This window comes from Sapajus apella, unplaced genomic scaffold (assembly GCF_009761245.1).
Source record: "Sapajus apella isolate SASKATOON/1434 unplaced genomic scaffold, GSC_monkey_1.0 scaffold47, whole genome shotgun sequence".
Lineage (NCBI taxonomy): Eukaryota > Metazoa > Chordata > Mammalia > Primates > Cebidae > Sapajus > Sapajus apella.
This window is the reverse complement of record NW_022436987.1, coordinates 15,267,444-15,292,387: the sequence shown is the minus strand read 5'-3', so window position 1 is coordinate 15,292,387 and position 24,944 is coordinate 15,267,444. Positions and strand designations below refer to the sequence as shown.

The 24,944-nt window shown below is 35.8% G+C and overlaps 1 protein-coding gene across 10 annotated transcripts in view; it reads right to left on the bottom strand.

Moving 5' to 3' along the window:
* Positions 1–2,739: 2,739 nt before the first annotated feature.
* Positions 2,740–24,944, bottom strand: part of PRMT3 (protein arginine methyltransferase 3) — a 135,920-nt gene continuing 113,715 nt past the window's right edge. For 7 of the 10 annotated variants that reach the window (XM_032240981.1, XM_032240977.1, XM_032240984.1 and 4 more), the window contains 3 exons: positions 17,869–17,919; positions 17,588–17,675; positions 2,740–3,727 (listed from right to left, as the gene is read on the bottom strand). In XM_032240981.1, coding sequence (XP_032096872.1) covers positions 3,618–3,727; positions 17,588–17,675; positions 17,869–17,919 — 249 coding nt within the window. In that variant the 3' untranslated portion in view covers positions 2,740–3,617. Of the gene's footprint in view, positions 3,728–17,587; positions 17,676–17,868; positions 17,920–21,008; positions 23,054–24,944 lie in introns of those variants that run through there. The other 3 variants (XM_032240975.1, XR_004257627.1, XR_004257626.1) reach the window with 3 other exon arrangements.

Below are 24,944 nucleotides of genomic sequence, written 5' to 3'. Positions count from 1 at the left end.
TGCTACATAGAAAAATCTGAATACCTGGCTATTTTGGGTATACATATATGTTACAGCCCAGTAGCTTAAATTACAATTTTTAGCATGGTCATTAAGAGCGAAGTGGCATATCATATTGTTTCAATTTCTCTTGATGAAAGCTTGAGAGCATGTCTGGTAAGACTCTCTAATGGAGTGATCTCAAGTCGCTAACTTCACACAATATATTTTACATAATCCGTCATAAAAAGTGAGAAGTAGAATGCTGAAGGACACAGGTGGACTACACTGATTAATCCGCATTAAGTGATTAAAAAAAAAAAACAAAACCAAAACAACAACTCTGTAGGACCAAACAGGGATTGTTTCAAAATTGAACTACAGCTGCCTGATGAACCATGGAGTGTGCTCCATGGTCATTATGGCTACTTATTGGACTATTCTGTACAGCTAGAGTTCTGTTTTCTTGGAACACTCCCTCTGAAGTGCTCTCTTCAGACCACAGTTCTGCTATAGATGACCATCATATTGAGATGGCCCCATGCATTTCAATAGGATGTTAGTTTTCTCAAAGGAAGATGGGGGAAAATGTATTTTCTTAAAGGAAATAAAATCCCTGGAACAGAGTAAACTGATATCTATAAATGCCCATCTGTCACAACATAAAAGCACACTGTATCATTGTCAAAGGCTACAAAGTACTTACTTTTCACAGCAGTTTGAAGGCGAAAATTCTAATTGAAGAGCTAACATTTGGACAGTTATGTTCTCATAAAATGCTTGGATACACAAATAAGAATGTCCTGGTCTGGGAAGGCTAATTGAAACGAACAAAAACCCACTAACCGTAGCTGGGCTAGTCATAACCTGAAGAGAATAAGAAGCGTCACCAGGTGACAATCCCATGGAAACCTAACAAGAGTTCTGAAGAGAAATGATTTTTAAGAAGTAGTTTATACAATAGAAAATACTTGGTATTAACTTACAAAAGAGAAAAACAAAAAGAAACCTGATAGTTTTTGGTTACTTTAAAAATCCATTAACTCTTCTGGGCCTTCTTATTTATCACCCAAACCTACTCAAATTTGTATAGGAAGCCATTCAAGACAAAATCGCAAGTAGTTTAAACTGTATTATCAGCACCATACATTTCTAGTAATGGTCTGAATTCAAATCCATGGTGAAAACAAGCTGACTGGTTTACCCAGTGAAAGCAAACCATGCTTATGAGGAAAGACAAGACTATGGTCTTAAAATCATCATTTGTATGCTGGTTATTCTAGTTTAAAAAAAAAAAAAACAAAAAAAAAACAAAAAAAACCCACCACAAACCATCATTTGAAGAGGTTTTCCCCCTCATTGCTAGGCCAGTTTTCTAAGAGACCAAAGACAATTTCTTGTTGAAACAGATTTTGCCACTTTAAAGATCCATCATAATCTTCTCACCAATTCATGTGCTAGAGGAATAATTACTATCTGATGAACATGACAATTCTTAAACTGATCTAATGTACGTGCCATATATTCTTTGGAGGGGAGTCCTTGAATGATGATGATGATTCTGTCACCCACTATTGTTTTCTATGTGCCAGGTACTGATCTAAATTCTTCATTTATGAACTCATAAATTGGCACGTTCACGGAGGGAGAAGGAGGTTAAGGAAAGTGACTAAGATCATATAGCAAGTAAGAGCTGGAGCTAGGATTTGAACTGAGGCACTAACTCCATGGCTTATGCTTCTCAACACTATGCTAAGCTGCCTGGTGTATGTCTTGTTTTGACAAAGAACCAACTGCTGAACTTAAGGGAGGCATGTGGAATGCCTCTCCTTAAAATCCTTATTTTCTTAAAATTAATCCCTTTATTAAGCAAGACTTGTTTTAAATGCTTCTGATTTTACAAAAGGACTTAATATGTTAAAACTTATCTATGAGTGAAGGAATGAATGAATGATGGGGCCTAACACTGTTGCCCAGGCTGGACCTCCGGGGTTCAAATGATCCTCCTGGCTTAGCCTCCAGAGTAGCTGGAACTACAGGTGTGCACCACAACACCTGGCTAATTTTTTGGTAGAGATGGAGTCTCCCTATGTTGCCCAGGCTGGCCTTGAACTCCTGACCTTAAACAATCCTCCTGCCTTGGCCTCCCAAAGTGCTGAGATTATAGAGGAACCACCATGCCCGGCCCTATTTTTACTTTTAATTAACTTTTTTTTTTTTAGAGACAGAGTCTTTCTCTGTCACCCAGGCTGGAGTGCAGTGGCAAGATCTTGACTTACTGTACCTTCCAACTCTCGGACTCAAGCAATCTGCTCAATCCTCCACCACGCCTGGTTAATTAAAGAAAATTGGTGTATATGTGCCACATTTTCCCTATCCAGTCTATCGTCGATGGGCATTTGGGTCAGTTGGGGGGAAATAGGGGAGGGACGGTGGGGGGTGGGAAGCTGGGGAGAGATAGCAAGGGGAGAAATGCTAGATGTAGGTGATGGGAAGGAAGGCAGCAAATCACACTGCCACGTGTGTTCCTATGCAACAATTTTGCATGTTCTTCACATGTACCCCAAAACCTAAAATGCAATAAAATAAATAAATGGGGGGGAAAAAAAAAAAAAAAGAAAATTGGTACACACTTGGTCTATGTTGCCTAGGCTGGTCCCAAACTCCTGGCTTTGTGATCTTCCTGCCTTGGCCTCCCAAATGGTGGTATTATAGGTATGAGCCACCACACCCAGCTGAAATATTTTATAATGCTACTAGTTGTTTGAAACATTTTATTGAACCTTTTTCATTCTACATTTCAAACTGAATCAGTAACTGTAAATGACACAGCTTTATTGAGTGCTAAGTACAGTAACAGTTACATATTTAACCTTTGCACATAAATTTAGGTTGAAAAAGATAATACATTAGCAAATAAGTACATATTTATCCCAATCTTTAAAAACTGTCATGAAACCTAGGATAAATGTATTGAAATTAGATTTCCTGGGCAGTACTAGAAATCTATAGGGCTAAGGAATAGTCACAAAGCGGGAAGAGACTACAAAATGAGAACCTTGAGTGTGGTAGATAGGACAGTCAACTAGGCTGTCTGTATACATGATTTGCATAAGAAGGCTGAAGCTCTTTTCCATATTTTAGTTTCTTATACTAATGTTTCTTACATCCTGATTTTCTAGCAAATACAATTAAAAACTCCTCCTCAGAGGAATCTGTAATAAAATGTGTACTATCTGTGTTACTAGTTTAATAAAACATTACCCAAATAACCAATTTCTACTGTTTAAAATTTGTAGTAAGAACTTATTAAAAACAAAAGATTATCACTGTTCCAAATATAGGCCAATATAAGTGATTTTCAATATAGATAAACTCAATGTGGGAGTTACATTTGGTCAAATCTGGCCGAGCCAACTTCTAAGAAAATGATTACGTGGCAGATGACGAGGATCAGCTGATTCCCTTCCTCAGCTGAACTACGTCAGATCTTCACGATAAGAATCTCTCTTATTGAGGAGGCTCATTAGAAAATGGTCCATCATCCATCCATCTGCTCACATAAAACCTGCTCCCTCCAGCTGACCCACTCTACCCCCACATTAAAAACTGCAAGGTAATGTGCTTTTATGGCTTTTTCACTGGAGACCGTAAGTTTGAGTCGAATTATTCAATGTGAGGGTCACGATGAGAGAACGTGGATCTTTCTTATTCTTGTGAACTGTGATCTTTCCTTCCACGGTTTCCCCTGTAAAAGAAAGGCAAAAATTGTTAAGAATTCAAGGAAGACAGCGTAGCAGAAAAGTAAATAATGTATACCTAGCACTTCTTTTAGTTGTGATGTTTTACTACTTTTTAACTTTATTAATTTAAAATTATTATTTTTTGAGACAGTCTCTGTGGCTCAGGCTGGAGTACAGTGGTACAATATCAGTTCACTGCAACCTCCGCCTCCCGGGTTCAAGAGATTCTCCTGCCTTAGCCTCCTGAGTAGCTGAGATTACAGGTGCCCACCACCACGCCTGGCTAATTCTTTTGTATTTTTAGTAGAGATGGGGTTTCGTCATTTTGGCCAGGCTGACCTCAGGTGTTCGGCCCACCTCAATCTCCCAAAGAGCTGGCATTACAGGTGTGAGCCACTGTACCCAGCCCTGTTTCATTAATTTAGAATGAAGCAAGAACTAACCACACACACCAGTGTCAAATCCTTGTGAAAGAGAGTAAAACTACCATGGTCATGCAGGGTCAAAGGAAGCATTTTACTGAAACTCCTGAATATGAGGCCCTATGGTGGGTTCTGGGCATCTAGAAAAAGAGGTCCCTGCCCTCAAAGAGTTTGTGATGAAGGGTGAAGAAAAAAACTATGCTAACAATTACGTAATAGGCATGTGTCTAAAGTGTGCTGGAGGTGAGCACTGGGGATGGCTGGAAGGCAGTTAAGGGCAAGGTTTCAAAAGAATTAATGAATTATCCGTGGCCAGGGATAAAGTCATGGTTAGCCAGGCTTAAGGAATGTACATGTAATGGTATTTAAGGAAGAAAAAACACAGAACCTTCAGGAATGGAATTTTGAGGCACTGAAAACTATAGCTGAGAAAATGTAGAGGCACGTGACAAGGCCATTGGCCAATAATGTACTGGTGCTGTAAAAGGGAAACAACTTACACATGTGAAACAATTAACACAAATCACTTATCTTTGCAAAGGCTGATCTCCTAATTTCTGTATGTTCCAAATGTTGTACTCCAAAATGTAATTATCTTTGTACTTTTCTAATTATAAATACTTACTTAATTTTTCATTTATTTTAAAGAGCTGTTTAAAAAATAACAAAACAGGGCCAGTCTCACACCTGTAATCCTAACACTTTGGGAGGCTGAGGAGGGTGGATTACGAGGTCAGGAGTTCGAGACCAGCCTGGCTAGCATGGTGAAACCCCGTCTCTAGTAAAAATACAAATAGCCAGGCATAGTGGTGGGTGCCTGTAATCCCAGCTACTCAGGAGGCTGAGGCAGGAGAATCGCTTGAACCCAGGAGGCACAGGTTGTAGTGAGCCGAGTTCGCACCACTGCACTCTAGCCTGGGGGACAGAGTCTCACTCTGTCCCCTACCCCACCACAAAAAAAAAAACAAAACAAAAAACTGCTAAGTTGTCTTTGATCACTATTCCTTGCTTAAATAATATAAAGATAACACCAAGTAGAATCAGGAATAGCTTTAGTATCTGGATGGACATAATGAGGCTCCATATAATGACTGAGGAAATCTATGTAAAACTATTAAAGTACTGAATCAATATCATATTTAAAAAAAATGCAAATTCCCCATATTCAAGGAAAATTATATGAATGCTTTTCAAGATGGTAGTGGAATAACACAAGTAAAACATAACCACCTAATAGTTATGTTTTTTCAGACTATAAAGGTTCCATTACTGATACATTTTCTGCATCTTTGCAAAAAAGGTGAGACTCATAGTTTAACACAAAATTAAGGAGTTGAATAATAAAAGAAATAACGTGGCCCAAGGGGCAATCCACTCAACAAAAGATAATTTTTGTGTAGGTGCATGTTAATGTGTATATTTGGCTTTAGCTTTTATACTGGACCTATTCCTCTATTTTGTTAAGAAAATGATATAAAACTATCTCATTATAACATGTTCACCGATAGTGGACATTGTTCAGATAGCTCTATAAACTTTATGAAGTTCAGGTTAATCATTAGATAATTTATGCTTACATTTATTCAATACATTGTGCTAGACTCCATTCTAAGGTCTTTACATGATTTAGCTCATTTAATGATCACAAGATATTACTATCAGGTAAGTGTAGTTTCCTTACTCAAAGATGAAGTTCAGAAAGGGTAAGTAATTTGCCCAAGGTCATACTGCCAATTAGTGAAAGAACTAGGATTTTAAGCAGTTTAAATCCAGAACTCATGCTCCTCAACTGTACTCTGGTACGTCCCTATCTCCATCTAAAAAAAAAAAATGATGACTATAGCTTTAAGTGTACTATAATGAACAAGAAATGGCCTAAATTTTACTGCCTTGTGGTCGATTATTAGTATATTAAACACATTTAAGATTTTTCTATTTTGACTTTTCTGTTTTGGCTGTTTAACTGCTTCTTTTTTAATCAACATTTTAAAACTTCTATTTAAGTTATTTATTGGCATTAAAACTAGGAACAACCATATTATGATAAACTGACATTGTTTTTGTAAATACTTGACAGAGAATAGTAATTGCCAACTTTGTTATCAGGTTTAACTTCTGTTACTGAATTGCCAACACTGAATCGACAAGCTTGATTTTTACAACACAGTGGCTTGTTCCTTTTTACTTATAAGCACTATGTCTTATATAAAGTACATAATTTAATTGCTGGTATAAAGTAGTTCATATATGAAAAGACAGATAATGTACACTTCAGATTCAAAACAATAAAATGACTTCCATAGACCCAACATAAAGTATTCTAGATGTCCTAGTCAGGACATTAAAATGTGGAGGAAAAAAAGGATATAAATTGTGGGGTGGTGAGGGGGGCAGGAATGAAAGTTTTCATTTGTATACCACATGGTTTTATACTAGAAAAATCCTATGGCTATATGCAAAGAAGGCTGCTAGAACTATTTATTCAAGTTTAAGGAAGGTCTTATGATTTAGGATCAAGATATAAATCTATTTCTACATACTAGCAATGAAGAATTTATGTAACAGCACATACAACAGCTTCAAAAAAGCATAAAGGCTGAGTGTGGTGGTAATACCAGCACTTTGGGAGACTAAGGCAGATCACTTGAGGCCAGGAGTTCAAGACCAGCCTGGCCAAGATGGTGAAACTCCATCTCTACTAAAAATACAAAAATTAGCTGGGCATTGTGGTGTATACCTGTAGTCTCAGCTACTTGGGAGGGTGAGGCATGAGAACAGCTTGAACCCAGGAGGTGAAGGTTGCAGTAAGCAGAGATCACACCACTGCACTCCAACCTGGGCGACAGAGTGAAAGTCAGTCTCTCTCTCTCTCTCTCTCTCTCTCTCTCTCTCACACACACACACATACACACACACACACACAAATACTTGAGATAAATCTAACAATATGTCTGACTTACATAAAACTACAAAACAACTCACACTCTGCTCATGGGTGAAAGACTCAATGTTGTTAAGATGTCAATTCTCCCTAATCTATAGATTTAACAATCCCAATCAAAATCCTAGCAGTCTTTTTTAGGGTAGAAATTAATGAGCTGGTTTTAAAATTTATATGGCAATAACAAGGACCTAGAATAGCTAAAACAATTGTGTTAAGCTTGCCATTTTTTTCTTATTCAATCTTATAAAGACTGTCTTAAAGGCATAAGGACATATATACAGATCAATGGGAAAAATGAGAGCTCAGAAGTAGATTTATATGCATATGGTCAATTAATTTTTGACAAGGGAGCCAGGGCAATTAAATTGGAAAAGGATAGTCTTTTTAAGAAATAATGATGGAAAAGTGAATATACATTTGGGAAAAGATGAACTATTATTAACTTTTAAATTTAACTCAATTAGATGACAAACCACCCAACTTGAAATCAAGCAAAATATCTGAGCAGAAATCTCACAAGAAGATATAAAAATGGCCAATACACATATGAAACAATGCTCAACATCACATTAGGCAAATGAAAACTAAAAGCACAGCTATAACTACATACATAATAAAGTGGCTTGAATTAGGATACTGCATCTTTTTCATAAGTGTTAAAAATGAGGTGGAACAACTGAATTCACAGTGATTCTAGTCCTAGGAATGTTAGATAGTAATTTTTTAAAAATTTGTCAGTTTCTTATAAAGTTAAATACACACTTAACCATGGGTTGGGGAGTTGGGGAGAGATAGCAAGGGTAGAGATGCCAGATGTAGGTGATGGGGAGGAAGGCAGCAAATCACACTGCCATGTGTGTTCCTATGCAACAATCTTGCATGTTCTTCACGTGTACCCCAAAACCTAAAATGCAATAAAATAAATAAATGGAAAAAAAAAAAGACTAATTCTACTTCTAGGTATTTACCCAAGAGAAATGAAACTATCTGTCTGCACCAAGACTTTTACATGAATATTCATAGCAACTTAATTCTTAATGGCCCCTAACTGGAAAACAATCCAAAAGTCCAGCAGCAGGTGAATACCTAAGTAAATTGTGGCATGGCCATACAAAGGAGTATAATTTGGCAATAAAAAGGAACAACCTAATGATAGATGAATCTTATAAAGATGCTAAGAAAAATCTTTTTGGAGTGATGGAAATAATCTATATTTCCACAGTGGTGTATATAATTTTCAAAACTCATTGAGCTGTAGAATCAAAAAATGTGAATTATATGTAAAGTATTTGTTTAGAAATGTGGTACCTTAAGAATCAACACAGACAAATGAAATGTAGAACAGAAATCCGATCAGTTATGGAGATTCAATATATAGTAAGTGGGGCATTTTAAGTCACTGGGGAAAGGATTCAATAAATCATACAAAAATAGTAATATATTTGAATAGAATAATATAATTGAATCCTTTATTTTAAAGGATGAAGCCAAAGCCAGAAACCAAAAGGAAAAGGCTGACAGAAATGTACCCCAGAACTTAAAGTATAATTTAAAAAAAAAAGTTTGAGATGATGGACACGCTAATTATTACTGTTATCTGATCACTATACATTGCACATATCAAAATATGTACCCATGAATATGCAAAATTATTAATACTGATAATTAAAAAATGAAAAAAATTCTATAAAGGAAGATAGTTTAAAGAAAGAAAAACAAAGCAGTTTTATTTTTCACTTCTTCGTGCAGCAAGTATTTTTTAAGTCTGAATTTTGAATTGATTCCTTAGGATTATCAGAAGTGTAATTCCTTCACAAAAGGTATGAAATATATTCCAGTATCACATTCCTGCCATCTTTATCAACATTGTTATTAGAAGCCAAATATATAAAGAGTAAATGAAAACAACAACCAGAATGTGATTGCTCTGATCTGTATTTCAAGTCAGAAGTGATAAATACTATTTTAATTATTTACCATCTAAAAAATCTGTTTGGAGTATTTACCTTATTGCTTTTCTCATTGATGTATATGAGGTATCACCAGTAAATACTTCTTTTAGTACCTTTGCTCTAATGGTTGCTGGTCTTTCATTTACACTGCCTTTCGAGCATTAAAAATATGTAAGTTGTCTTGTTTATCAAAGTCCTATTCAATCCTTAGTGTAAGTCAAAACAGAAATGTTCCATGGTGCTTATAAATCCAGTTATCATATTCATTTCAGGATCAAAAGATGCACCTGTAAGAGTTCTTTGCATTCCTCAGTTTAAAAACAAAAGGCCCCAGTCAAAATGAATTAGTAATGGATAGTTCTGTTAATTTTTCACGAAAGAAAAAATATTTAAGCATCAATAGTAAATAAACAGCTGTAAAATTAACATAACTGCCATATATATGTTTATGCTAACTAAGGTTTTCATTTCTTAAAATGAAATACGAGTAAATATTTTCCATAATTGTAATTTCAAAGATGTGGGTGCACACACACTCATTTAAGTTAATTAAATACCACGAAGAGTCACAATAATACATACATAATTCACACTGTTGAACTCCCTTCAATCGTTCAGACCTAACTAAAGTGCCAAGGCGGTAGCTATAATACCAGAATGAATCAGAGTAATTAATCAGTGTCAAATAGATATAAAATGACTGATGTTAAGTGTGTGCACTGTGGTGGGAGCTGGAAAGAACACTCTGGAGCTGAGCCGCATGAACTTGTTTTTTATCATCAGCAGACGGCTGTTACTGTACCACAAAGCAGTGCCGCAGTTCAAGAACAAAATTGATTTCATTGTAATTGTTATAGTGTATTTTGTAGAATTAATTTCTTCCAGAGCAATAACATTTCATTTCCCCAGGAAAAGGAAAGAAAAACACATGAGTCATTATTAATTGCTGTTAAAACTTAGAGTTTAAAAAGGAAAAAAAAACCTCCCAGATTCTCCATCACATAAAAGCTTACTATGTACTGTTTAGACAAAGAGAAATAGCTTGATTTTATCATATTTTCAAAGCCAAATCACATGAAAGATTTGAATTTTTAAAGTAAATATTGCCATATTTACTTACAATAAAAGTTTATACAATAAAATTGTATATGAATTTTAAAGGGGAAAACCACCCTGAATTTAAACTGTAAGTGTCCTCTAATTCCTTTACAAATACTCATTCTATTTGGTGGGGAATTAAAAAAATACAAATACTCATTCTAGAAGGCTGGTCCTTTATTCCCATAATGCTGGAAGTACTCAAATGTTTAGCCTGCCTCTTCTGGAATGATTTTTAAAACTAGGTTGTGATTAAAAACAAACAAAAACCAAATGAAACTAAAAAAATTAGACCCATTATTTTATAGTTCCATTTTGTTTTTAGCCAAATGTATTATAGCCAAATTACTATTTTAGTAAATTACAATTTTAGCAAATTGTTACTCTGAGAAACTCACATTGATTTTTTTCTGTTGTCTAATTATCACGTCTGCCCCCAAGGACAGACTTACTGATATCGGCAGGAGGCAGACCAAACTCCTAGGTATATAGGGGCAGGTCACCAGTGAAACCCAACCTTCAAGCCAAAGACTGTTTAAAGTCTTAAAACTGAGCTGCCAGTGCCAGGGAGAGTCCATGATCAGAGAATACCCTTGATGCCTTTTAGCTGATCGAATGGTGCTTTTTCCAGGCCCACCCATGGACCAATCAACTTGTATTTCCCCATTTTGAGCCCATAGAAACCCCAGACTCACTACACAGGGGGATACCTGCTTTCAGCCCCCCTTCACACAGAGGGCTACCCACTATGGGTCCCCTCTAGTTGCTGAGACCCTTTCTGCCACTAAGTAAAATTACTCCCAGCTTTGCTCACACTCCAGTGTCCATGTAACCACATTCTCCTTGGTTGAGGGACAAGAACCTGGAACCCGCAAAATGGCAAGTGCGAAAAGAGCTGTAACATGGTAACCCTCCCTCCCGCTTGCCAATCAAGGGGGAGAAAAAGCCCCTGTGCACCAGTCCCCCACTGCCACGCTGTGGGCGATAGGAACAAATGAACTGTAACACAAACAAGGAACATGCCTCCCATTTGCAGTGCTGTGGGCAGCATTAAGGAGAGAGAGCTGTAACAGTTCTTGGGGGCTCAGACCTTGGAACTCCCTGGATGAGAGTCATAACACCCCTTGAGCCTCCGCAGTTGCTGGCATCTTCCAGTTTCCAGGCACCGTTGCATCCTCTCATCCAGATGCTGGTGCCCAAGACCAAAGCAGGTCAGGCACACCCAGCCTAGCTGTGGGCTGGGTATGGATTCCAGGGCATGAGCCCAGTGCAGCCTGCCAGGCCGAGTGAGCAGAGTGAGTCCAGAGCTGAGTAAAACCTGGGCAGAGGCACTGCTGGCTGCAGAGATTTCCAGCTGGCAAAGTGGCACCAAAAGAATCCCATGTCATCATTACCAAAAAAAGATTTGCCATTACTGAAGACATGAATACACACACATCTAGGCAAAATAACACTAAGTTACATTGACAATATTTTACTTATCTTGTCATATTACCTTCTGAATGCTAAGCTTTACATACAGTAATTTTTCCAAATTAGACTCACAGCTTCATTTACTTTTATCTAAGAATCTTACAGTGCATTGAGTCAAAAGCTACTTTTAGTTTAAATATAACTACAGAGAACTCATTTCAGCCACACCAAGATAAGTTTGAATACTAACTTGCTCAAGTGCAATAGCATGATGAAATTTCTGATAACATCAAAGTTGGCAAAATGGGCCAACCAAATATGGACACTAGATGACCTTAGCATAGTGTTACCCAAGGTGATGGAGAAAATTAGATTTTAATGACTATATTATTATACCTATTCATGTATTCAGCAGAATATTTATCATATGTCAAATACTACATCAGATCAAGAAGGAATGAGGGAGGTAAATAACTCATCTTCTATTACAACTCTAGCATACTAAGTTGTAACAAAAGTGTGTATGAATTTACCTGGGCAATCAAGAAAGGAAGCAATTAGCTTTGAAGACATTTAAATTTTACAGAAATTAGCTATGTTATAAAGGGTAAGTTGGACTTTATCAAGTGAAAGGTCAACACAATCTTCTGGATAGAAAAATATCTTGGACAAAAGCAAGAAAAAGAAAATGAGCTTAAAATGGGCAATCTGTACAACTGGAGTATATGAGCTTACTTGGGGTTGTAAAAGAATGGGGTTGGATATGATGAAAAACTAGGGTCAGATTGCAAAGGGTCATGGTAAGGAGTTTGTATTTTATCCTGAAGATATTGACTGTCCAATGAGGAGTAAGGCATTCCTTACATAAAATGTGTTTGAATATTGCCAATATCTTACATGCATAAACCACCCCAAAGTCTCAAATATTATCTCTCATCTTCCAAAAGTTTTACAGTTCTAAGCTTTTAGATTTACATTTATGATCCACATAGTTTTTATGTATGTTAGTTTTTGGATATGGTGTGAAGAATCATTATTTTCTCACACCAATATTTACTTGTTCTAGCAGCAATCAAAAGATTACCCTTTTAAATCAACACTGCCCATTTGTAAAAATTTAATTATACAAGAGTGGGTCTATTTCTGGATTATTTGTTATACTGACTTATATGGCTATAATATACACTGCTACTATACTGCATAGATTAATATAACCTTTTGTGGTAAGTTTAGAAATAACACAGCATAAAGATTCCAATGTGGTTCTTTCTCAATTATTTTGGTTATTCTAGGCTTTTGATTTCTATGTAAGTTTTAGAATCAGCCCATTAATTTCTATAAAACTGAGATTTTGACTGAGATTGCACTGAATTAAAAAAGAAAATTATTCTATGAAGAAGCAACACTAACAGTATTAAGTGTTTCAATTCAGAGTATATCTCTCCATTTATTTAGGTTTTCTTTAATTTCTCTCAGCAATGTTCTATAGTTTTGAGTGTACAGGTTTTGCATATATTTTGTTACATTTATTCCTAAGATTTTAATTTTTCTTGATGTTCCTGTAAATGGTATTGTTTCTTAAATCACAAATTCAATTATTCATTGCTCCACCAGGAGCTCTGGCTGTCTGTGCTGATCACCGACTAGGTTTCAGGCTATCTGGGGTCAAAGCTGGGGGATATTGCAGGAAAACCTCATAAATTTACCGTAAGTTTGGTGGTACTCAGAATTCTGGTCTTCACCTCCCATTTATTACTTACTTTTCAGAGATCTTAATAGCTGCTTCATGCACTCTGGTTTTATAGCTATATTTGGTGGGAGAGATTGGACAGAATGTGCTATTAACACCTTACCTAGGACTGGAATTTAAAGTGTGTTTCTTGGAGTTTAGTTAGTTCTATTCAGTCTATTTCTACCTTTTAATTGAGAAGTCCAGATCCTTCATGTTTAATGTAATTATCAGTCTACTTAAGTCTGAATTTAAGTCTATCTTACTATTTGTTTTTGAATTTAAGTCTACCATCTTACTATTTGTTTTTTATCTGTTCATCTGTTTATATCCTTTTCCCCATCTTCTTTAAAAAAAAAAAAAAAGTTCTTTTTAGAGACAGGGTCTTGCTCTGCACCCAGGCTGAAGTATAATGATGCAATCATAGATCACCACAGCTAGGATTACAGGAATGAGTCACCATACCCAGCCAGTTTTTGATGAATATTCTAAGGTTATTTCTTTGTTCTTCTCTCTATGATGTTTCCTTTTACTCTGGCTTAAGATTTAAAAAAAAATCACTGTTTAATATGTTTTGGTGTTGTTTTGAGTTTATCCTTCTTCGGGTTAATTGAGTTTCTTCAATCTGTGGGTTATGGCTTTTATCAAATATATTTCCTGTCCCCATCACCTCATCATACCCTATTTCTCTCTCAGATTCTTCCAAGGACTAGGATACAGTGCTTGATATTTTCCCATAGGCTACTGTGGATGTGTTCATTTTTATTTTAAATGTTTTTCCTCTCCTTGCTTTATCTTGGATACATTTTATTGCTATGTATTCAAATTCACTGATCTTTTCTTCTGCCATTAATTCCATCAAATGACACTGTCACTTTAAATGTCTTCTCACATTCTCTTCGCTATGTTCCTGTAAGCATAGTTATAATATTTTTTTCCAACATGCTTGTCTGCTAATTTCATCATTTCTGGGTCTGTTCTTACCAGACATTTTCCTGCACCCAATGTTTGGTTCAATACTGAACATCAAGAATTTTATATTGTTGAATGTCTCCGTTTTATGGTTTTCCTTTGTGGGCACTAAGTTACTTGCAGCTTAGCTTTTTTCCTTTTAAGGCTTGCTTTTAAGATTTGTTACGGAGGATCTAGATAGCCTTTAAGCTAGGAATGTGAACCCCTTGCAGCCCTGTGTGAACTGAGAACTCCTTGGAACACATTTGCTCCAACTACTTCGCCTGACCTCGTGCATTTCATCCTCCGTACACATCTTGCTAATCCTGTAAAACTCACGGAGTCTTCCTATAGATTTTGTGAGCTTGTCTTCTGATTAGCTTATTCACTTCAGTACTCTGCTCTATGACTTCCAACATCTATTCATTTGTGCTGCCATCAGAGGCTTAGCAGGATTAAGGGGGAAAAAAGTGTTACATTTACTTACATGATCCTTTCTTTATACTTTCATAGCTAAGAAAAGACTGTTTTTCCAACTGCAAAATTTCCTCTTAAAATTTTTCTTCAGCTTGTGCTATCTTAGGGGATTTTAATATTTTGTGATATATTGGTTTTACTATTTAAATATAAATGCATACACCTCAATAGTAAAAGAAACATAGGTGGTGCCAGCAGGCAGCATTCACATCACATACCTCCTTCATGATATTCTACAAATGTCTAAGAGCAAAGTACTAACCAGTTACTCTAAAGATTAGTGGGTAAAGAATAGTTAGGATTTCAAAACTTCACTAGTCATCCAACAATATTTTGTTGTAATGAGGTAGGAGAAAATTTTGAGAATCAAACTCAAATGCTATCTTAAATCTCCCTCATGATTAAATCATGAACTAGTACTGCCTTTAAAATGGTTACAATGAAGAAAAAAAGCAACATTTTCAAGTTTGATAAGCAATCCAAATACCAAAGCTACAGAAAACCAAAAATGAGGCTAAAAGGACCTCATTTGTTTTTGCCTCATTTCAGTTTCGTTGTGCTCAAGCTTTCTGCAGACAGAGAAAATGGCAGCAAAGGTTTTAGTTCCATATCACTTGCAACTTCAAAGTGAGAAAATGACAAGGTGCTGTTTCACCCTGCTATTTCTTTGCATTTATTAAACTCAACTTACGTACCAACAGTGAAACTGAAGCTATAGAATTTATAAAATACTTAAAACAGAGATTGATAACCAGCTGGTCACTGTAATAAAGAGCCCACCATTCAGCTTTGTTAAATCTTAATATTCTATTATAGTTCCTTCAATTTTTAATAAATAGTTTTCTTTTATATGTCTTTTATATGACACTGACCCCCCGTTGTAGCCTGCCCTAATCCTATTTCTATCCTTTCCCAGAGGTAACCACTATGCTGAATCTGAATGGCTTGTTTCATACTTTTATTAGATATGTGCATAGTTGATTTACATGTTTTAAAAGTTCACATAAATGGTATCTTGTCAGACTCATTCTGCAATTTTCTTTTTTGCTCAATGTTGCCTCCCCTACCTTAACTCCTCAAGATACAGTGTTTCGCTGTGTCACCCCTGCTGGAGTACAGCGGCTCAATCACAGCTCACTGCAGCCTCGAACTCCTGGGCTCAAGGGAACTTCTGGCCTCAGCCTCCCAAGTACCTGGGATGATAAGCGTATGCCACCATGCCTGGCTTCAATGTTGTTTTTGACAGAAACATACATACATAACTTAACCTGCTCTAGATACTATTCTGCAACTACCACATTTATTTATCTTCTACTGATGGACAATTAAGGTTATTTCCAATTTTTTCCTTCTATAAACCATGCTGCTATGAAGATTTTTATATGTTGTGGGAAAGACTGTTCAGAATACACGCTTGGGGAAAAACTGCTTGGCTGTAGGGATAGTACATCTATACTTAGCTTGATACTATCAAACTGTTCTCTAAAGTTTTACTAATTAAAAGAGCCAGCAAAAGACTATGGAAGTTCCACTTGGCTACATTATTGCCAGCATTTGACATTGTTAAACTTTATATATTTTCTTCCCCAAATTGATAGGCAAGAAACAGTATCTCATGGTTTCAGTTAGCCTTTACCTGAGTTATTAGAAAAGTTGGAATTTTTCACTGAAGCTTGTTATACATTCAGCTTTCCTGCCCTCAGGAGGTTTTCAGAGAAGGTGGTATAAGAAGAGTTACATGTAGTAAGCAGTTTACATTTTTAAATCCTATAATCAAATTCTGACTTCTAGAGTGAAATGTGTAAGGATGTCAGAACTATAGGTGCTAATGTGAGTGAACAATCTTTGAGTTTTAAAAATAAAAAATAGAATCTGATTAGCCCTTCAACACTGTGTAAGATTTGGATGGGTAGAGAGGAGGCAGTAGAGAGAATGTAAAGACAGATACATTTTGAATGCAATAACTTTTTTTTTTTTTTTTTTTTTGAGAGAGGGTCTTGCCGTGTCACCCAGGCTGGAGTGCAGTGGTGTGACCACAGCTCACTGCAGACTCAAGCGAGCCTTGTGCCTCAGCCTCCAAGCAGCTAAGGCCACAGGCTTGTGCCACTCTGCCCAGCCAATTTTGATATTTTTGTAGAGATAGGGTCTTGCTGTGTTGCTTGGGCTGATCTTAAATTGGCCTTGGCTAGGTGTGGTGGCTCATGCCTGTAATCCCAGCACTTTGGAAAGGCTGAGGTGGGCGGATCACCTGAGGTCAGAAGTTCGAGACCAGTCTAGCTAATGTGGTGAAACCCCATCTCTACTAAAAATATCAAAAATTAGCTGGGTGTGGTGGCAGGCACCTGTAATCCTGGTTACTTGGGAGGCTGAGGCAGGATACTAGCTTGAACCCATCTAAAATTTATGTAAATGATATGCCATCTAAAATTTATGTAGATGGTAAGCTCTCAGAACATCTTAACTTCTGTTATATTGCTTGAAATATAGTGTGCAAGCCAGGCACAGTGGCTCACGCCTGTAATCCCAGCACTTTGGGAAGCCAAGGCAGAAGGATCGCTTGAACCCATGAGTTCAAGACCAACATGGTGAAATCCTGTCTCTACTAAAAATACAAAAATTAGTCAGGCATGGTGATGCACGCCTGTAATCCAAACTACTTGGGAGGCTGAGGCAGGAGAACTGCTTGAACCCAGGGGATGGAGGTTGCAGTGAGCTGAGATCATGTCACTGTACTCCAGCCTCGGTGAGAGAATGAGACTCTGTCTCAAAAAAAAAAGTAAAGACATCAAATATAGTGTGCACATAAAAAGTGGTTGTAAAATGAATATCATTTACTTCAGAATGAATAAGATACTTTTCCCCCTACTATTCTTTCTCACCTGCTTTAACTGCAAATGGCTTTTCCAGTAGAAACACTGTTTGTTTCCAGTGTGTTTTGGTGCTCTGAGGGCCCGTAGAGAACACAACCTGAATTGGTAAAGTTCAAAAGTATCTGATGAAGTACAAGATTTTTAATATCACAGTACATTAATCTACTACACCAAACACAAGCCCCAACTGCTTACAACAGCAAAATGCTTCTGATTAAACACCTTGGGGCACAAAATAAAATATAATGTACTTCTGTAATAATTCTTATGAGATAAACCATGATACTTACCCTGTTGTGGCAATTCTTCTCAAAATATATATCAAAGTAGCCAGCAATTGCCTGTTTTTTTTTTTAAAAAAAGAAATACAAATACTTACTAAACAAATTATATAATGTAATAACTAATTATTGTCTTTTAAGACATACCAAATGAAACAATTTCAGAGACTAAATAGCTCTTAAACTCAATACTTTACTGGAAAAAATGTTATAAGTAGAAACAAAATAATGTAATTTGGCTTTTCCTCACAGAAGTAACATAATAAAGGTAATAAAGCTAATCAAATAATCAATGTGTTTTATTACACAAATAATCATGCTAGATCACTGAAAGGTAAAGACACATGGAAAGAGAGGCTCAGCTAGCTCCTCACTGATCCTCACTCGCCAACTGAGATGTCCACCTGTGCGTTAGGCCATCTTGACCGCTCCAGCTCTAGTCAAGCCTTCAGACAACTGTAGCTGCATAAAAGATGCCAGGAAAGACCAGCAGGAGAACTAGTCAGTTAAGTCCAGTCTGGATTGCAGAGTCATAAACAAATAGATATAAGTGGTTTTGGCTTCAAGCCAGAGTTTTGAGGTGGGCTATTATACAGCAATAAATAATTGAAACACCCTCTTTTATACAAAGCCAGTTCATTTAATTTCTTCTAGTCTAGTACATCCATTTTTAAGTCAAATACTATGACTATTTTTGTGATGTAATCAATAGATTTTTAAAATGTTACCTTTTTTTTTTTTTTTAAAATGAACAATACTACGCAATTCTTATGTTGAAGAAAGTACTCAAAGGAGAAACTCCAAAGTGAGCTCTAAGGTTACTGTGATAATACAGAAAGATCTCCTAAAGAAATTAACATATTCAGATAAATATATAATTTTGATATTTTTGGTTAAAGTTAAATACCATTCCTTTTTCTTTCACTAATAGAACTAGGTAGACTTAATCATTTTTTAAAACTGGCACAACATTAAGCTTATAAAGCTTTAAAAAAAAAAAAAGGATACTGATTTTTTTAAAAAAAAAATCGTGATAAAGCTAATTTGTATAATGCTGCTTTTGTTAAAAATGTGACATTTTATTAATCTTGTAGGGTTAATATGGATTGGGTCCAAAGCAAATTCAATATTTAACCTTGAGGTTTATTACATTTTAGATACCAAGAGAGAATCAAAATACTATTAATTCTGCCAAATAGAATTATAAAGCAATGTATTACTCAGCTACAGATTATCACACAAACCATGTGATTAATTAGAATATTTCTAAACATAACTTTTTTCAGCTGATTTCTGGATACTTATGATGCCCCTTCACAGACTAATTCAATTGTTTTCTTAAATTTATTCCTGTATACCTGTCTTGTTTGCCACCATACTCTTAGTGCCCAGAGCAGTACTTGGCCCATAGGATACAATAAAATATTTGCTGAGCAAATGTGTTTATTATGCATTCTATTATATTAGTTATGATAGTATACTGTAGTTTGCCTTATACTGTAATTTATTTAAGAGGGCATATGTGTAATTCACTTCTATGCCCCTTACTCAATACAATGTCATACAGTAGGTTCTCAATAAATATTAGCCAAATTAAAATTTTTAGTCTCCATTATCTCTCTCTCTTTTTTTTTTTTTTTTTTTGGACACAGAGTCTCACTCTGTCACCCAGGCTGGAGTGCAGTGGCGTGATCTCAGCTCACTGCAACCTCCCCATCCTGGGTTTTCAAGTGATTCTCCTGCCTCAGCCTCCTGAGTAGCTGGGATTACAGGCATGCACCATCTTCAGTCTCAAATATGGCTAGCCTTATTACATAGTCAATATAGTTTATTAAAGCACTAACAACTTGAATGGAACTAATAATTTTTAACTCTGAAAAGCATGGAACATGTGGGACAAATATGGAGAGGAGAGAGTTAGAAAAGATCTCCTAATTCTGTATGTAGGAAATGCAGAAATCTCAGCCTAACCCCCCAAATTATGCATTTTCAGGTGAGACCCAAAGCCACATATCAAAAGTTTAGAGAACTGAACTAAAGTTTGAATCACTGGTGCAAGTCTCAGGATTAACCTCTGAATAAAACATGCACGGAAAAAACCAAAACCAACAAGTAAAGGCCTAGAGAACTGACCTGAGATTTGAAAAACCTGTAAAAGTCTCAGACTAATCTGTAAACTAGGAATGAGCAAAAAAGCCTCATAACGCATAACAAAGGCTTAGAGAATGTGACTGAGACGTGGCCAACTGTCTATTCGGACACTAAGAGAGAACTTACGGTCTTAATTTACCTGGGCTGACTGTCTGCAACACCAAACGTCAACATTCTTAAGATTTTCACAAGACACACAGCCCACACAACATAGCATGCACAACATCTGAGGCACAATCTCAAATTACTCAACATACAAAGAATCAAGAAAACTGAACAACCCTCAAGAGAAAAGACAACAGATGCCACCTCTGAGATAATCCAGATGCTGGTACTATCAAGCAAAACTTTAAAGCAGCAATTATAACTATGCTCCACAAGATAACAGAAAACACAATGGAATGAATTAAAAGATAGAAATTCTCAGCAGAGAAATAGAAACCATAAAAAAAACCAAATGAAAAATTTTTAATTGAAAAATGCAATAACTGAAACTTCTGGGCTGAATAGCAGAATGGAGATGACAGGAAAAAAAATAGGTGAATATAAAGATTAATAGAAATTACCCAATTTGAAGAAGGAAAAAGACTGCAATAAAATGCACGTTATAGAACCTTGAAGACCTACAGATCTAACATGTCATTGGTGGTCCAGAGAGAAAAGAAAAAGCTACTGATGAAGAAAAATGTTTTAAAATTCTGTATCTAGAAAGAATATTTATGAATGATGGCAAAATATAAGACATTTTCAAGTCAAGGAAAACAAATTCATTTCCAATAAACTTTTTTTGAAGACATTTTAAAAGGTGTTCTTTAGGTTGATGGGAAATGCTACCAAAAGGTAACCTGGAAAAAGAACAGAAAACCCATAGTTCTAAAATATCTTTTTGTTTTTAAAATTTTTAGTGTATCTTGTAAAAACATGTATCAGCCTCTCATCTTTCTGTAATTATAGTTCTATAACTGTTATACTACATTTATTGCCAGTCTTTTTTTTTAAATGAGAATTAGAAATGTTTCTCTTCATATATTTGAATATGTTACAAAAGCTGCTTTTAAACCCAAATTTATTTTCACAAAAGCTCATACTAGTTTACTAGGATTTACTTTTCCCCACATTTTTTGGAGGGGCCTCCCAAAGTGCTGGGATTACAGGTGTGAGCCACCAAACCCACACATGCTTATTAATCAATCTCCAAATCTGTGTATGAACTTCACTTAAAAATTTCCAGTTCTTAAATAATACAGTGAAAGAAATCTTAAGTTTTAAGACAAAGAAAAATGAAAGATATAGTTAACTTCATTATAAGCACTGGAAAGGATCTATGACAAAAATCTGAAATTGCATCTATGTGAAATGTATCATGGTATCTTTGACTACTCAAGCACAGTTACATTTCTAATGAGGTTTGGTTTACACTAATACTAAATCAGTTCCATAGAAGCATGAGGAGAAATTAGGAAAAAATTCACCTGAAATTCAAAACTGTGTGCAGATAATCTATCTACTTGTTAGACAGCAGTCATATAGCTGAGAAAGGGGAAGATTTTTGCTCTGAAAAAAAGGGAGTTTCTGGTTTTAAAATGGGCATTTACCCTCAAACACCAACATGATTTAGAATGCCCTTTACAGAGACAGGGTTTGTGGTGTGTGTGTGTGTTTTTTTTCCTTTTCAGTGTAAGTGATTCTTTTAAAAAACTTTATTTAATTTTAGAGATGGAGTCCCGCCATGGTGCCCAGGCTTAAGGGATCTTTCTGCCTAAGCCTCCTGAGTAGCTGGGACTACAGTTGCATGCCACTAATTCTTAATTAAAAGAGATTAAGGAAAAAAAAATTTTGAAACAGAGTAACATAAAACCAAATGAATTATGATTAGAGTTTTTATTTCTGCAAAGCTATTTAAAAATAAGGAATAATGATATAACCAAACTATCTGATTCAGGAATAAAATGATTCATTTTGTCAGAAGAATATAAACATGCCACTATTTTCAATTACAGTTTGGCCACCTTGCTACCATCACTTTGACGGCCTATCTTTACATCTTTTAGATGTTAATTTCAATGAATATACATTCTCTCTGTGGAGGTCATTCACATATAACAATAAACAGTCATAGGAAATAGTGACTAATAGGCAATGGCAATAAATAACTGGAGCTACAACCTGATATGTGCTTGTAAAAGATCAGAAAGGTTTGAAGGCTGACTACAGACAAAGAAATTTCTTCTTTGTCTCACATCCCTATCTTGTCAGGGCAATGAGAACTGCTGAGGGAAAAAAAGGATTAAAATGTATCTGTAGGAGCTGGTTTAATCTGCAAAGACAAGGTCACAATTAAATAAAATTCCGCTGAATTATACCACAGACAGAAAATTTTACAACTAAAAATTTCAGTTATAAAAGTTCCTTAGAGTGAGAGAAGGGACAATGAGTGTAATTAATAATAAAACAAAAACAATGATAGAAGAAAACAGAATGAAAGGAAAATACAAGCATGTAACTTTATTGTACATTTTAAATATTCCTCAGTATAGAATAGTTTTAGAATGAGTTGCTCATCTCTGTGGATTTCACAAAAATGACGAAAGCTCATGGCATTTGTAAACTGAATCATGAAAAAATCTGTTTTAAGCCATGTTTTGCTTGTTTATATGTATAAAGGTAAATGCAGTTCATTTAGTATACACTCATTTGAAGAACAATGATTTGGGATAAAAACAAATGACTTTCTCATGTATTTTGACGTGACGCGTATTTCTTTAGAGAGGACACATCAAGTGTATGTAATAGGATGGCAACCAATGAAATAAGATCAGACTAGGCCTTATGAGGAAGAAGGAAATTAAAAATTATCATTATCACTATCACCTGCAGGGAGTAATTTATCATTTCTGTTCTTCATTGGTATCATGTTCCAACAGCATGTGGTTACAGCAGATACAATTAGGCAGCTGGCCACAGAAGTAGGAGGATAATGTGCTTTTGATGGAGTTTATCCAAGCATGGAGATAGAGTGCTTGTAATCCATGCAGCAGAATCACTATAACAAAAATACAATTCATTTTTGGTTGAAGAATTTCTTTCAAAACCTTAATATGGAATGCAAAAGCCAACTGAGAGTCTAAAGCAAGCAAAGAAAGAGTAAGCCGACAATGCATAAAAATGAATGTTACAGCTAAGATCATTGTATATAAACCGAGCAGATGAAAATACAAACATAAGCTATACGAGCTGCTACATACTGAGCATTAATTGTGCTAGTAATAACTGGCATTTAAGAAGACATAATCAACAAATGTGAAAATTATATATTATGATTTTTTCCCCAGTTGTAACTATACATTAAATTATGGGTTCTTCCTTTTTCAATTAATTTTGTATTGTATCCCAAGAGAAAATCTGCACCTTTTCTTTCTTTTCATGATTCCTCTAGGGAACGATACACATTAAGTGCCATATACTTCTCAAGGGATACTGCCAGATTGAGTGGTGTTAAAAAGCAGACCAAGCAATATGGGCAGTAGTAAAACAGACAATAGGTTTAAAAATATTTTTAAAAATACTTTTTATTGAAAAACACAATGTAATTCATTTCTGATCTACTAAGAATATTCCAAGATAACTGAAACTCCTTTTAAATTTATTTGGTTGGGATTGCTCCCTTGTAATTTCAAAATTGCTTGTTAAAGGGTTTCGGGGGCAAAAATCATTTTGAGAGTCTAAAACACAAATACTTTGACATTTCATAAGTTGATACCTCACAGGCCTTAATTGCTCTAATTTCTTCCTAACTATAAACACAAAATTCTTTTATACAACCATTATTCATTGAAATTACTCATTTTCTATTTTAAAAATGCTTAATATATAATGTACATGCAGAAAAGTGCACGTAACTATACATCATGCTGAATTTTCAAACTGAATAAAACTGTGAAGCCCACACCCAGATGAAGAAACAGAATATCTGAGCACCCTAGTAGTCTCCCTTGCACACCTGGACTCTGCAAGGCACCTATGCCTCTAATAACCTATCCTATTGCTCTTAAGCAAAGATTCATTGTTCCTATTATACTTTAATATATACAGAATCATACATCAGGTAGTCCTTTGTGTCTGGCTAATTTTCCTCAATATTGTTTGTGAAATTCATCTCCATTACTGCAGATCATTTGCATGGCTGTAAGGTATATGTCACTATATAATTTAGTCTACTGCTGACAGGCACTTGAACAGTTTTAGTAAATATGTGTACCCATGGCCATTGGGCATATACCTAAGAGAACTACTGGTATGTATATATTTGCCACTTTTGTTCACTTTTATTCCTTCCTGAATTTCTGGCCTTCCATCAGGGATCATTTGCTGTTTGCCTGAATATCTTTTGGTACCTCCTTTGGCACACATTTTCTAGGCAAATTCTTTCTCTTCTTTTCTGCTTCTCTGAAAATATTTTTGTTTCAGCTTCATTCTTCTTTTGGTTGTTTTTTGTTTGTTTTTGAGATGGAGTCTTGCTCTATTGCCCAGGCTGGCATGTAGTGGTATAATCTCAGTTCACTGCAACCTCTGCTCCTGGGTTCCGGCGATTCTCCTGCCTCAGCCTCCCAAGTATCTGGGACTACAGGTGTATGCCATGATGCCCAGCTAATCTTTGTATTTTTAGTAGAGACGGGGTTTTACCATGTTGGCCAGGCTGGTCTTGAACTCCTGACCTCAAGCTGCCTGTCTTGCTCTCCCAAAGTGTTGGGATTATAGGCATGAGCCACTGCACCTGGCCAAGTTGTCCAGCTTCATTTTTAAATGATATCTTAGTTGGGTTAAATTCAGGATTGGCAGTTATTTTCTGGCAGCACAGTGATAATATCATCATTAGAATTTCTTCTGATTCCATTTTTCCTTTCCCCTGCTCCACCAATTCCACTGTTACTTGT